General features: G+C 41.4%; 1 protein-coding gene across 2 annotated transcripts; it reads right to left on the bottom strand.

The window, feature by feature from the left end:
- Positions 1-540: 540 nt before the first annotated feature.
- Positions 541-14245, bottom strand: DHX8 (DEAH-box helicase 8). 2 transcript variants are annotated; one of them, XM_010173764.1, is made up of 22 exons: positions 14168-14245; positions 13487-13559; positions 12940-13025; positions 12202-12311; positions 11783-12094; positions 11341-11485; positions 10615-10818; positions 10231-10318; positions 9800-9897; positions 9105-9252; positions 8543-8724; positions 7944-8138; positions 7367-7552; positions 6336-6546; positions 5825-6006; positions 4901-5041; positions 4468-4623; positions 3499-3636; positions 2948-3076; positions 1645-1841; positions 1317-1496; positions 541-760 (listed from the first exon to the last, which is right to left on the bottom strand). In XM_010173764.1, the coding sequence occupies exons 2-22, from the start codon at positions 13518-13520 to the stop codon at positions 541-543; spliced, it is 3342 nt and encodes a 1113-aa protein (XP_010172066.1). In that variant the 5' UTR covers positions 13521-13559; positions 14168-14245. The 2 variants fall into 2 exon arrangements, with proteins under 2 accessions (XP_010172066.1, XP_028942268.1); XM_029086435.1 differs by lacking the exons at positions 12940-13025; positions 13487-13559.
- Positions 14246-14525: the final 280 nt, after the last annotated feature.

Consider the following 14525-nt stretch of genomic DNA (forward strand, 5'->3'; position numbering starts at 1 on the left):
AAAAGACAAACAGTCTTTTCCTTCCACCAAACAGGAAAATGCATAAAACGGGAAAAAACAGAGAACAAACAGCTCCCAGAAAACAGCCACTGTCCAAGAGCCTACGTAGAAACAAATTCCTCTTAGCAGGGTACAGAAACAAACTATCCCAGCCTCTATTTGTCTTGTCATTCAGAACACAGGTTGGTGAACAACTATTTTTTAATCACTATCTTTTTGTTGTTGTTCAGCTCAGTGCCCAGATTTTTGCACCTTGGGTTTTGCCTCTTAAAAGGGGAATGATTAAAGAAGCGCTTCAACAACCATTTCTGAAACGATGCAACACACTGAGGAGACCCAAGACATTTGTCAGGCAGCTGTGGAATCTGAGGGGTAGCTGACATGAGCATACATCGCCCCCTTTTGCTTTTGCTCTGAAAACACTTGTTTTCTGTCCATTTTGTAAGTAAAGCCTCCATTGAATGTCCTTTCTTTCAGGACACTTTCAACACTACAAAGTCACAGTCCCACAAATATAACACCAGCACGAGGGAACTAGGCTCATCGCCGTCTGAATGCACGTGATATCCTCCAAGCATTGGGCTCCTCATAGCGATTGTACAGGGGTTCCAGCCGCTGCTGCTTTTTCTGTTTGCTCAGCTTGGTTGGATCAGAAACCTTGAAGAAAGCTGGTGCAAATTCCACCAGCCACCGAGGATCAATAGTCGTCACTTCACGCATGTACTCCTTGGTGGTCAGCACCAGTTCATGATAAACAACCCTTTGAAAAGGGATAGCAACTTTGGAAATTAGTTTTTCCAAACAAGAAGAGACAAGGCAAGAGCTGGACTATCTAAGTTTGCCTCTATCTCCTTTTCACTCTCCTTCAGTGTAAGGCTCCTTATAAGCTCCAACACAGGCTCCAAAAAAAAAAACCATCCAGAACAGCTACCTTTTTCTTCCTCTCCTACTTCACAACTACTCTTCAGCACAGGACTACTTGATTCCATTTAAAACAATCCTTCCTCTCCCCACTCCCTTCCTCTTGCTCCCCACCCCCCAACACTCAGTGTTTTAAATGCAATTCCACAATACAGAAACACAGACCTGCAGGCTTCAGGGCTGTCCTCGGCTCAAAAAGTCTCATCTCTGCACAGGAACTAACTTTAACACCTCAAAGAGCCAAAAAGCAGACTTGAAACTTTTCTCACTCTGCTGATTGCTGAGAACTCAACAGCCTATACTCCAACCTGTGCTCCACAAACAGTGCACACCACAACCTTTCAGTTATACAGTCTGAACTGAAATAGAAAATTACATTGTACTGCTTTCCTTACCATTCTGGCTGTCTGTTGAAGAGAGCACTGGATGGGTGGATGTAGACTACTTGTTGATCAATGAGTGTCCGATAACCTTCCTGGGGATCCTTCTTTGCTGCATTTCGGAAGAAGCCACTACAGATGGCCTTCTGGACTCGAACTGTTGCCTTCCCACAGGATACCACATCCAGCTTATGCCTGCCAGACAAGGGTTAGAGAGAAAAAAAAAGAGTTCTCCAGATTTAGATGCAGCTATCAACATCCAATTAGCAAAATTTGTTTAGCTACTACAGTGTAAGAACACTAAGAAAACAAAGTCACTGCTTGTCCTGCTCAACGTGCTCACCTGTCCATAATGCCCAACATCTGCTTGCGGATGTCCTGTGCTCTGCGTAAGGATCGGGCCTGGATAAAATTTTCATAGCACCAGGGATTTGAAAACTTATTATTCTTCCAAGAATTGTACACAGCCAGCAGAGTGAGGTGGTCACCTTCTGTCTGATGGAACTTGGCTTTCTTTTGATCAGCAAGTGCTTGTTTATCCTAACATATAAAATATGTATCAATCAGGTACCTACATCGTAGAGACAATTCTTGTACAACATGAAGGACACAGGCTCCTCATCACTCACGCTGTTATGTTTTAAGTCTACCAAGAAACAGATGATACACAAGACTGAGAAGACAACACAAAATTTTTAGTGTTGAGTGACTAAGGACCAAGTGATGAGAATCTGAAGGTCAGTGGGACTGCTCACTAAGGCAAAGCTATGCCTGTACCAAAGGAAAGCCTAGAACTGTTCTTGCCAAAGAAAGACCTTATGTAGACTCTTCTAAAGACTCTCCCAAGGGTGACAAGGACCCAACCAGAAAAGCTGAATAACTTTTTTTTTTCTTGTACTGGTACTTTTTACTTAGTTTCAGTCCCTGTTTTTGAAAGGACACTTCACAGTAAATGGCTCATTCATCCTGTAGGCAGCATATGCATGCATTGAATGGGCTAGTTTTTTATTGCTGTAGAAGCGACCTCAATTACTCACCAACAAAGGCACTGAGGCAGTGGCGCTGACCCTACTGACCTACCCACCTCTCTCCTCTTCTCCAATCTGCAGATACAACTTTAATCAAACACTGTGGCTAGATAAATCAAAATTGAAGTTAACAGACTAAACTGTAACGGGTCATCATAATGATGAAATAATGGATTACAGAGGTGTCTGATGTTTAGGAATGCAGCCACAGCACAGTCATCTGCTTGCTGACTAAGAAATCAGCACAGGACAGGATTATCATGAAGAAACCTGAAAACAACAAAGCATTCTGAACCTTCCTAACCCAAACCATTCTGTGATTCTGTGAACTCCACAGCTGGGACTGACTTGGTTTAGGGTTGTCGTATGTATTTACTGGGAAATGCAGAAGAAAATGTGAGACTTCTAACTTCCATCTTCCCATCTGCTAAGAACCTACCAACATCCACAGCTACAGGGTTTTCAACCAAAAGGTACATCAGACATGTAATGTTTTGAGATCAATCTAACCAAGCTACAGGTTTATTTTGGCAAATATGCTCACTCTCTAACACCTGAGGCAGGCACACAAAAACCACCCAAACTGTAACCCTGCTATTTCTTGGCTGCATTCCTTACCTTTGGCCTGTAGAACACATTCTGTACTGACAGCATGGAGACTATTGTCAACATTTCCTCACTGCATCCCAGATGTACAGACATAATCAACATCTTGCACAACATAGGCTCCAAGGGGAATTCTGCCATCTGCAAGAAACATGTTTCAGGGTACCCTGCAGCATCCTGGAAAAATCTTGTGTTCTCTCAGTGAAAGAGCAATACCCTTACCTCTGTGCTTCCTTTCCAAAGCAACGTGCTTTACCCAGAACAACTTTACTCAACATGAAACAAATTATTTGTCTATATTCACTATCACAAGAATAATCCAATACTTATAGGAAATTTTTACACATTAATAAAAGTAACCTTGTGAACTAGGAGAAATAATAACTGCTCATTAAAAAGCAGAAGATACCTAACTATGGTATCTGAAAAGCTATGAATAAAACACAAGAGTGATAGGAAAAGGAAACCACCAGTGCTAGGCAAGTCCTTATACCCTCACTCTCATGTCACCCCCTAAATATCTGCAACCCAGTCAGTGCCAAGAAGTACTCTATTTTGCCTACCCTGCGCCCAAGTCGAGTGAGCAGTCCCTCATCATCCAGAGCTCCCAGGGTGTACAGCTGCTCCATGGCAGTGATGAGAGTCTCCATCGGGGGAGCATCCATAAAGTCAAAGGAGAGCAAATCATTGATGCCCATAGCCTGAGCAGAGGGAGTGAAGAAAACCCCAGTTAGAACACTGAGAAGGAAGACACCAAACTCCAGCCAGAGATACATAACCATCAAACAATGAACTTTAAGAAACCCTCACGTCATGTCCTTACCCTGACTGTAACTGCAGTCACAGACACATGGTTCTCTCTACACATCAGATAATCCGTACTGGCCCACGGCTTTCACCCACCATTCAGTTTTCTGGTCTGTTTCTTTGGTACTGTTCCATACATCTCCCAAGCAAGGTGATGAAATCGAGGAGACACAAAGTCTAAATGCTGCTTTTGAGGACTTCCTGCCTTGTAAACCAGTGTGCCTTGACAGCTCCAATGGACACTAGGGAAGTCTCCAGCCTTCCCCTTGTTCCCAGTAAGGGGGAAAGGCAGCAACTTCTGCAGCTACTATATACTGGGTTAGATCCATTTTGTGGATTCCCAGAGGGATGCTACACACTTAGAATACACCTATGTTCTGAGAAAACCACTCTAAAACAGTGTCTTATCTGTTAACATGTGTGCCTTACACAGGAAATCTGTACTGCCTTAAAATTCCTGTTTCTCAAACCTCTTGCAACTACCCGTTCTGTGCAGCTGACACTTGTAATTTAGGTAGGTATTCAACACTGTAACCCTCAACAGAAAAATGCAAGAGCAAGCTCAGTGCCTGAGAATTGCATTTGATGCAGTCTCCCTTCTAAAATACCTCTGTTCACTAGAAGGATCTGAAATTACAGGGGTGCTTCATGAAGCTCAAACACAGACTCATTTATTGAAACACTTACAATCAGATTGGCTTGCTAAAAGTTTGTGAAATACCCACCTTCAGGGAAAGCACTGTACTGGCCAAATTTGTTCTCTGTATTTCAGGCACGTTGGTGGTTAGCATTTCATCTCGATAAGCACGCTCTGTATATAACCTATAGCATTTTCCTGGTCCTGTTCTCCCAGCCCTTCCTGCTCGCTGCTTTGCTTGAGCCTGAAGGTAACAATGAACAGGTGCAAACAGGCAAAGGTGAAAACAAGTAAAATGAAATTGTTAATTATTCACAATTTTACTTGTAGTAATAGAAAGAGATTTCCAATACAATCCAGGAAAGTACACATTCCTTAGGCACATCCTCAAGGAGTCTCAGGGAGTTACCAAAAATGTGGTTTTATCACTGCCTCACTTTGCTTCCATGTCAGGCTTGGTTGTCAAGATACACACCACCAGCAGGAAAGGGGGGGTGGGGAGTAAACCACAGAATGCCTACCTGTGAAATTGGTGTAACAACCAGCTGATCAATTCCAGTCTTGGAGTTATAAACTTTCTGCTTCACAAAGCCGGGATCGACTACATAGTATATCCCATCAATAGTCAAAGATGTCTCAGCAATGTTAGTGGCAATGACAACCTGCAAACGACATTCTGATTCAGCACCAGCTCTGTCTCTGGTTGTCAAGCCAACCATGCTGCTCAACTTAAATAATCCGTTCTACACGATACAAGCAGTTTATTATAAATGCAACTACTATCATTTAACATTGAAAGGAGAAATGTGTTCACAGAGGAACAGAAAGAAGTGTTATCTACAAAGGTGGACAGGTTTTAAGTACTTACATTTGTTTTAGATTTGGGCAATACAGGAAAAGAGCATGATAAAATCCATAATTAAAAGCAAGTGAAAGATCATTATAAGCTAGTAAGCAGACTGCACTGACTTCAGGGAGAATTTCTGCCTATCACTCAAACACAGTCCATATTTAGAGAAGAATCTTCTAGAGAATCTCTCTCCAGATATTCATTAGCTGTTTGGTAGGAAATTTATATCCATCCAACAGGAACTGCATTTAGATTTCACTAAAGTTAATATCCTTTAAAGGTAGTATTAAAAAACACACCAAGAACATCCCACATGTAGGCCTGCTACACCAGGTGTTTTTATACATGTTTTAAAAGACTTGGATAACATGTAAAGGCATGTATGTAACCAAAAACATGCTCTAAGCTACATATAAGCCACCTTTTCTCCAAAACTACATAATTTTGTCCAAAGCTGTAACAAACAGAATCGGAACTGCTGAAAGAAAAGTGGTAGAAAAAAAAAAACCCCAAACCTCCATGTGATTAGCAGTGTAACACACACCACTGTTAAAATGTATCAGCTGAAGATGAACCCATTCTTAGCTGAAAATACCTTTCTGCTTCCTGGTGGGGCTGGGTCGAAGATCCTGGTTTGCATTTCACTGGGTAAAGCTGAATATACTGGTAAGATAATTAATTCTGGAACATCAGGTCCTAGAGATTTCATCCTCTCATAGAGGATTTCACAGGCAGTGTCAATCTCTTCCTGCCCAGTTAGAAACACCAAAATGTCACCTACACAGGAAGCAAATTAAAACATCCACAGATTCAACTCTGTTCAGTACAACTCCTGCACTAGTACATTTCCATCCCTTGCTTTTGCCATTTAAAGCAGAGGATTCTCAGCTTTTGCTAGCCCCTGGGCAACAACTCTTAGCCAGGAGCAACATATGTCAGTCTTCTACCCAACTTTTTCAGAATTTAATTTACTGTATTTGCAAACAATAGAGGATGGGGCTGCAAACATTTTGCTCATGTTACTAATCCATGACTGTCAGAGAGACTTTGCTCATGGGTATCAGAGTCCTTGAATCACCAATCACGCTAGACCATCCTCCACTCACCTGGTGGCTCTGTTAAATGGATCTGCATTACTGTAATCAGACTGGCATCCAAATAATCCGTCTCTGGCTCTTTTGTGTACAGAATTTCTACTGGGTATGTCCTGCCAGGAATTGTGAAGATTGGTGCTTCGTAGAAATACTGAGAGAATTTCACAGCATCCAGTGTCGCTGACGTCACTATCAACTTCATATCCTGTCGTTTCTGCACTGTCTATAGCAGGATAGAAAGTTCTCAGGTCATTTACTGCCTTTGGGACTATTAACAGATGGCATTTGACTTAAGTCAGAGGAAATATAACCATAATATGAAGCCTTGTGATGTCTGAGGGGCAGCTCATTCCAGTATCCAGAATTTCAAACAACTGACCACTAAGATCGCATTTCAAATCTTTCTTTTGCATCCCCAAAGCTGGGGAGGGACTTTTCATAAGGGCAGTTAATGACAAAACAAGGGGAAATGGGTTTAAACTGAAAGAGGGGAGGTTTAGATGAGATATTAGGAAGAAGTTCTTCACTGTGAGGGTGGTCAGACACTGGAACAGGTTGCCCAGAGAAGCTGTGGCTGCTCCTCCCTGGAAGTGTTGAAGGCCAGGCTGGATGAGGCTTTGAGCAACCTGGTCTAGTGGAAGGTGTCCCTGCTGATGGCAGGGGGGTTGGGACTGGATGAGCTTTAAGGTCCCCTCCAATCCAAACCATTCTATGATTCTATGATTCTATCACCTACACTGAAAGCCTTTGTCAGAGAAGGAAGAGCAAAAGCAAGAACACTCCTCTGCTCACCCATCATTATGAGCACCCTAGACTGCCAAATCTCACTGCTGCTGTTGAATTTTTCTTGCTTTGTCTTCACAGAGAAGCTCATCTTATGAAAATCTGGGCTACAAACCCTTATGAGCATTTGCTTTGCTTCAAAAGAGACTCTTAAGAGCACATGAATTAACTTGACTTGCGTGACCTTGCCTTCCCCTGTGTGCTCCTACCCAAGTACAGCACACAGAGGACGCTGAAGCTATAAAAATACACTGCGTTACCTTCTTCAGGAGTCCAAAAAGCACATCTGTATGTATGGTCCTCTCATGGGCTTCATCCAGCATGATAATGGCATACTGAGTCAGATCAGGATCTATCAAGCACTCCCTCAGTAACATACCATCTGTCATGTATTTGATAACAGTTTCAGGGCTAGTGCAGTCTTCAAATCGAATAGTGTAGCCAACCTAGAAAGAAGAGTTGCACAGAAACTGAAGCCACAAAATTATTAGCCCCATTAATTCCCAGTTTGATTATTCTGCAAGCACATTTTACAGTCTACAAGTGACCAGACACAGACACACAATTAAACTAGCTCCAGTACTGATTTTTCCTACTTTTCCTCATGCTTATTTTGTTCTTCAGCACAGAAATTCACCTCTTGTCCCAAGCAGCAACCAAATTCCTCTGACACTCTCTTCGCAGTTATTAGCCCCATTAATTCCCAGTTTGATTATTCTGCAAGCACATTTTACAGTCTACAAGTGACCAGACACAGACACACAATTAAACTAGCTCCAGTACTGATTTTTCCTACTTTTCCTCATGCTTATTTTGTTCTTCAGCACAGAAATTCACCTCTTGTCCCAAGCAGCAACCAAATTCCTCTGACACTCTCTTCGCAACAGACATTGCAGCCACTCTGCGAGGCTGAGTACATCCAATCTTTCCTCTTGACGTATACCCTGCCTCAGCCAGGTATTGGGTAATCTGTGTTGTTTTCCCAGATCCTGTCTCTCCAATAACAATCAGAATCTGGTTGTCATGCACAGCCTAGAAAAGGTCATAATAGACACACTTGTCAAAATTTAAAATAAACAAACAAAATCAACACAGCATATCTAGGACCAGACTGAGCACCTACTGCTCTTGCTCCAGCTGACCCAGACCAAAAAAATCATACAAGCATTCTTACTGATCAAGTCAGCAAACTGCTCATTTAGGTGACTAAATCCCTTGTTGACATGATCCTAGTTTCAATTTAGACTTACATCAATAATTAACAGGAGCTTTATTAAAATATACAGATACATATAACCCTTTAAAATAATTATTCTGAACTACAGATCTGCACTTAAAATTACCAACTGGCTATTCACCTGTCAACAAGCTAAACCAAGAGTATTTATTTTAAACTATTGCTTGCCCAAACAAGAATGCCATCTGAAAAGTCTTACTTGTATCAGCTGCTCCTTCAGTCTGAAGATTGGGAGACTCTCTCTCTGCTCAATGATGGAAAGCTGGGTCTTCTTACCGTAAGAAGCTTTGTTGCCACCAAATGCATGTTTCTTCCACTCTGGGATATCATTGGGCATCATCCCAATACCTCGCATGTTTGCAGCTATTTGTCTTCCATCCACTAGAAAAGAAATAATTTCACCATTACATTTAGGAGCAGGATCATCAGGGTCTGTGCTGTTGTTCCATCATCCACGCCTTCTATATTTGTGTGTTTAAACACTTGTAAAGTTCCTACATGTACACCCCCACTATTACACTGATTTCCATGTAAAAAATTGCTTTACCATCTATTGCATCTTTTCGTAATGCATCCTTGATGGACAGCAGGATATACCTGCACATTTCCCTTAACACCCCTATTTCCACTTCAGTGTAAAAGTATTTCTTCTTTCCCTCATTTTTAAAGTGAGGCAGACAAACAGTATCAAGACATTTCTCCTGGGTTGCTCAGCTATCACAAAAAAGGCACAGTTCATACTTAGATGTGTTCAGACAAACCATCAGGGAGAGGATCCACCCAGTGTGTGTTGAGTCCCATGGGAATAGAATCCATCTCTGCTTCTCTCTGGGCTTGTTTAAGTTCTCGTCTTTCTTTAGCTAAAGCGCTCTGCATCATTGCAGCCTGGGACAAGGAACCATCTGGATTCTGGAAAGCAGGAAAAAAGCTAAAATTTCAAGCACTCTCCATCCTTCAAGTTCAATTATCAGTCACCACTGTCCTTTGGAAGCCTGTTCTGAGGATGCTTTAGAATATGCCAACTCTTTACCTATTTGAGTTCCAAGATATTCCCATCAGCCCAGCCCCACCAACTTCCATGGTCATGACTAATACAGAGCATCCCTACACTGTCTAGTTAGAAGGATTAAGGGCACAACCAATGAAAAATAAGTACTTCTCTACCACCTTCTACTTTCAAAAGGCAAGAAAAAGCAGAACAGAGAAACTATGTTCTAACACACTTATGTGAAATAGTTGCTGCTGCAGGCTAATGCGCGTTTTGGTTCCATTATTCCACTTCACTATCACCAGTTAAGTAAGAAACCAGCTTTTTAAGTAAAGAAAAGATCTTCAGTTCAACAGTAATGTTTTTCAGGGTTTTCAGTAATGTCCAAGTAGAAAACTGGTTGTTAAATTCCCAAATATTTATTTAATTAAATGAAAACTACTGGATTTAGTTCTGGAAATCTCTTACCTTTACTATTTTGATGGGACTCATATCCATGCTCTGTTTAGTATGACCTCGAAGGAACGGTGGCTCTTCTTCAACTAACTCAATCTCAAGGTCCTCATCTAAAATTCACAAGTGATAATTTTATAGAAAAGTTAAACGTCATCTATCAGGTACATAAAAGTCCTCTTCAAATGGTGCTTCCTGTGTAATCTTGATTATGATTTAATTAGGTAGTTTTAAAAGTGAAAACACCACAAATAAAAAGAATGCACAGACAAAAGGGCACATCCAAATGTCACCAATAAGGCTAGGGCAACCCTGTTTCCAAATAGTTAATATGATGGCAAATTATGAGATGCTTCACATCCATTTATATCATCATCTCTTTCTGAATCAAAACACATCTAGAAAGACAAGGAATTTACAATAAGAAGACTACTCTGAAATACTACCTTCTTCATCATCAACTTTAGGAAGAATCCCAGTCTCCTCATCGAAGTCAGGAAACTCCTCCTTTGAAAGCACATTAGCGGCAATCATCTGGGAACAGAATGAGTACAACGTGAATTTGTCCCTGTGATGAACACAACTCACACCTACAAGGTCTCAGAACAAAGGACTGGTCCTACATTCTGTCACACTGTCTCCTCAAGTCATCCAATCTCTGAGCAAGTCCTTTTGTTACTCTAAATACTATCAGTGTGAGACAGCTGGCTTATACATGGCAGGACTGTACTGATAATCAAATACCACCTAAGTGCTACTGGGTAAAAACTGTGACACCCCCCCAGGAATTTTACTGATTGACATCCTATTTTTTTGAAAACAAAACACACCTGTTTTATTTCCCACTTTTCCGGGTCTGAAATCCGGGTGAGGCGTTTCCGTTCAAGGCTATCATCCTCCACCTCTGGGGCGTTCACCAGGGACAGGTGACTGGGTCTGTCTGGGTTTCTCATAGAGGTTTCTTCATTGGTTTCTCCAACCAGGTTTCTCCTCCGGTTTGGGTTCAAATCTTCCCCAGTATCTTGATCAACATCCTACATTAGATTGATTGATTAATCAGCACGATCTATATCACATCTATTAACACTAGTGCTTCCTCTAACACAAGAGGAAAAGCAGAGTACATTTCTCAGAGAGACTACTGCCAACAGCAGCCCATACACACAAAATGCTGTTGCGTGCCTTTTTTTTTCAGCTGGTATTGTGAGGTTAAGTGCACCCCAAGGCCCGGAATGCTCTTCTCTGCCTTGGCAATAGCAGTGATTTCACTTAAAATGAAAGGCTTCTTTCACACTGAAAAAGGAAGACACAGCAATAGCTTGAGGTTCACCTCGTCACTCAGCTAACACATCAAGTCAAAAAATCATTGGGAACGTTACATCAAAAACAAGAATCTAAAAAAAAATCAGTAGAAGGTAACAGACCATTCCAACGCAGAACAGTAACGCCGTTTTTTAACTCCTGCTTGAAGGGTTATCAAAAAGAGAAAAAAATAGCAACCTTTAAAAATTCTGGCACCACAAACTATGATAAGCATTACAGAATGTCTTCCATACCTTCATGCTCAGGCTGGTTTTGGATCCCGTAAAGGACAACACTTTAACTTTTACTCTTTGTCCTTTGCTTACAACATCGGCAACATTGGCAACCCGCCCTTCTCTTCGAAGCTCCGAGATGTGGACCAAGCCCTCCCAACGCTTCCTGTAGGTAAAACACAAGGGCATGAGATGTTGTACACTACTACTCCAACAGCCCTTCAGATCATTCAGAGTCTGGATTAAAATATTTTTGTTGCCAGGTGATTGTGTATGTTCATAAACTGTTTTTTATAAGGAGGACATTCCCTGCTGTCAGATAACATTTTTCTGAAACAGACCTTCATTTTCACATCAAAACCCAGCACACCTCATTGTAGCCTCATAATTATCTTCAAGATACCATCAGAAAAGAGAACTCAGATAGAATAGTGCCAGATTTACTGTGAACATCAGAAGGTACCTTAGTCCTTCCAGCTGCACAAAGCACCCAAACTGCATTATACTTGTGACTTTGCCATTGTAAATGTCTCCAATGGAAGGCTCCTCGGGTGGTGGCCGGTCTATGTGCTTGTCTCTCCATCTCTCACTGCTCTTTTCGATGTACTTCTCTCGATCCTTACGGTCTCTGCTGGGACTGTGACTTCTGCTCCTTGACCGGTATCTGGATTTTCCCCTGTTCTTATCCCGAGTCCGAGAATGAGACCTAGAGCGAGATCTGTGCTTCCGTTTCCTGTCCCTGCTACGACTTCGGCTCTTCCTCTTTTTCTTTGCCCTAACAAACAAATATTACGTATTTGTAGTGAAATTCCACATGGCAGCAGAGTGAGCAGGCACTTTCAACTGCCAATACCAATCCCCAAAGACACACTAGAAACCTACCGGTGGTCACTGTGACTTTGTTTGCCTTGCCTGTCTGCACTGGGCATCAGAGCTTCGAGTTCTTTAAGTGCATCAGCTGCCACTTTCACGTCATCTTCATCGAGCATATTCTGCAAGAACAGAGAACCACACTGTAAGGCAGCTGACAGAAAGTCTGTCACAGAGAATCAACCTACAAAAAGGATAATCACAGGCATAGTTATTTAGAAGGAAAGTAAGATAAAACAATTAGACAGAATACATGATATAGGGAAAAATAAAAGTAATAAGGCTATCCCCCTATTTCGCCACAAGACTGAGACAATTCTGCTTCTAGACAAAAGACAGTTTCCTCTCAACACCTCAAATTATCACAGAAATATAAAATGCAAGTGTCTCGCAGCACGTGAACGTCCAATTTTTATCGAGTTTGTAATCTGTGGTCACTCTGAACATTATGTAAGAAAGACCAGGCCACAAATTTCAGGTCACAAGAGCCTTGTCTTCCAGGTGCTCTGCAGAACAGCGTCAGCACGGCAACCGCTGTAACAGCTACTCCTGATAACCATATGCAGTGTTACTGGTCTTCTGTATTTCATTTTTCATAGTCCATGCATTAGCAGGACACACTCATATTAGCACGAAAAAAACCTGAAACTAAGAAAAAGAGGGGAAGAAAAAAAAAAAACCAAGAAAAAACATAAAAACAAATTATGTTTTCACATACTCAAAAAAAGAAATGTGAAATTTTGACCTTACCCTGATGTTGGGATTGTCTGGCCGGCAAAGGGCTGGAAACAATTCCTTCAACTTTTCCTTCTCCGATTTGGGTTTGACAACTGCCTCTGCTTTTGAGATTTAAAACAACAAAAAAAAACAAACAAATAAACAAAAAAAACCCCAACAACTAAACAAAAACTTAGAAGACATCTAATGATTCACTCTTAATGTTTCTGTAATTGAATATAAAGTTCACCTTTCATCTGAATGCAAAAGCTGATACAGATTTTACAGAGATTCAATTCGAAGGTTACAATGCCACCTTCCTACACATAAAACCCTGATTATTAGTGAATCTGTGAAACACACAAACACACTAAATAGCGTGCTCAATGTGTTTCTAGTGCCTAAACAGCTTTGCCAATCTACCGCCACCAAGAGAGAGACTCCCCCTGTAACAATAAGATGGAAAGTCTTGCCTTGTAAGTCTAGAACAATAACTAGGTACCAAACACAGCCTAAAGCTACAGAAGGCTGAGAGCTTTGTTTTTCTTTGTCCACTGAAGAGAGACAAGGTTATCGGTACCTCTGCTCGTAGATGGCTTTGGTGGAGGCCGCATTGTCTGTATGAGACGCAGCAAGTTACTAATAAGGGAATCCTGGGGAAAAAAAAAAATATATATATATATATACTTTAAGAAATGACAGCAAAATCTTCATTATCACACGGCACAAGCAAGGATTTATTAGCAGCACAAAAAAACCCACTGAATTGTGAAGGTGCAGGTTCATTTTTAGAAAGTATCATGGGACTTCACTACATCCTAAAAAGAAGTAATAAGCTGAACCCGAAAATAATTATGATAATTCAATTTAAGTGACTTTTCTACTTATCATTTTTAATCAACTGTGTGATCCAACTACAGTTATTTCTGAGGAAATCATGAACCCAACATCTAAGTATCATAAAAAGACTCACGTGTGCCTTCACAAAGAGTTGTTTCTTCCGTATTTGATATGCTCAAGGAGAAAATAAGCAGTTCAAGCCCTCGGAAGGATGGTTTGCAAAGACTACAGAAGGGGTTTTTTTAAAAAAAGGAGAGGGGGGAGGCTTGGCTTGATGAGACAGGAATACTCAAAAGCTAATTAGTGCATAGTTTTCCCATTGAAAAACCAGTAATCCCTCACCACCCTCTCTGAAACAAAAAGCTCTACAAAATATCTGAGGGCAAGAAGAACACGTAAATGAGATTCGGGTCTCACTTACAGTGAACTCGGCACCGTTCTTTAGAAGCACTGCTTTGAACGTGTCAAACGTCGTGTTCTTCTCAGCAAGACTTATCACAAACTCGGCTGTGAAGGAAAAGCAGAAAGTAAATTAAAGAACAAACAATTAAAAAGCAGTATAAGCACTTCGTATTTGGATAGAAGCTGTTGTCCCAGCAGGGCAGTGACCAGCAGCTCTGTCCACCTCCAGCAAAGCTGCAGCGCTGCCCGGAACACCAGTGCTTTGGGTTTTTTAAATAAAAATCATTCGTTTTTCTTTGAATTCGAAAAGCGCCTTCGCAAAACGCGTCCTGGCCGACAGAAGCGGCTACAACAGCCCTTCCCGGAGCCCTTCCCAG

Source organism: Antrostomus carolinensis, unplaced genomic scaffold (assembly GCF_000700745.2).
Source record: "Antrostomus carolinensis isolate BGI_N321 unplaced genomic scaffold, ASM70074v2 scaffold44218, whole genome shotgun sequence".
Classification (NCBI taxonomy): domain Eukaryota; kingdom Metazoa; phylum Chordata; class Aves; order Caprimulgiformes; family Caprimulgidae; genus Antrostomus; species Antrostomus carolinensis.

Coding starts and splice junctions, on each gene's coding strand:
- DHX8 (XM_010173764.1), bottom strand. CDS start 13,520: ATGCGGCCTCCACCAAAGCCATCTACGAGCAGAG. Junction 13,026..13,486: donor AAAGCCATCTACGAGCAGAG/GTACCGATAACC, acceptor TCTCAAAAGCAG/AGGCAGTTGTCAAACCCAAA. Junction 8,725..9,104: donor GGTGGATCCTCTCCCTGATG/GTTTGTCTGAAC, acceptor TTTCTTTTCTAG/TGGATGGAAGACAAATAGCT.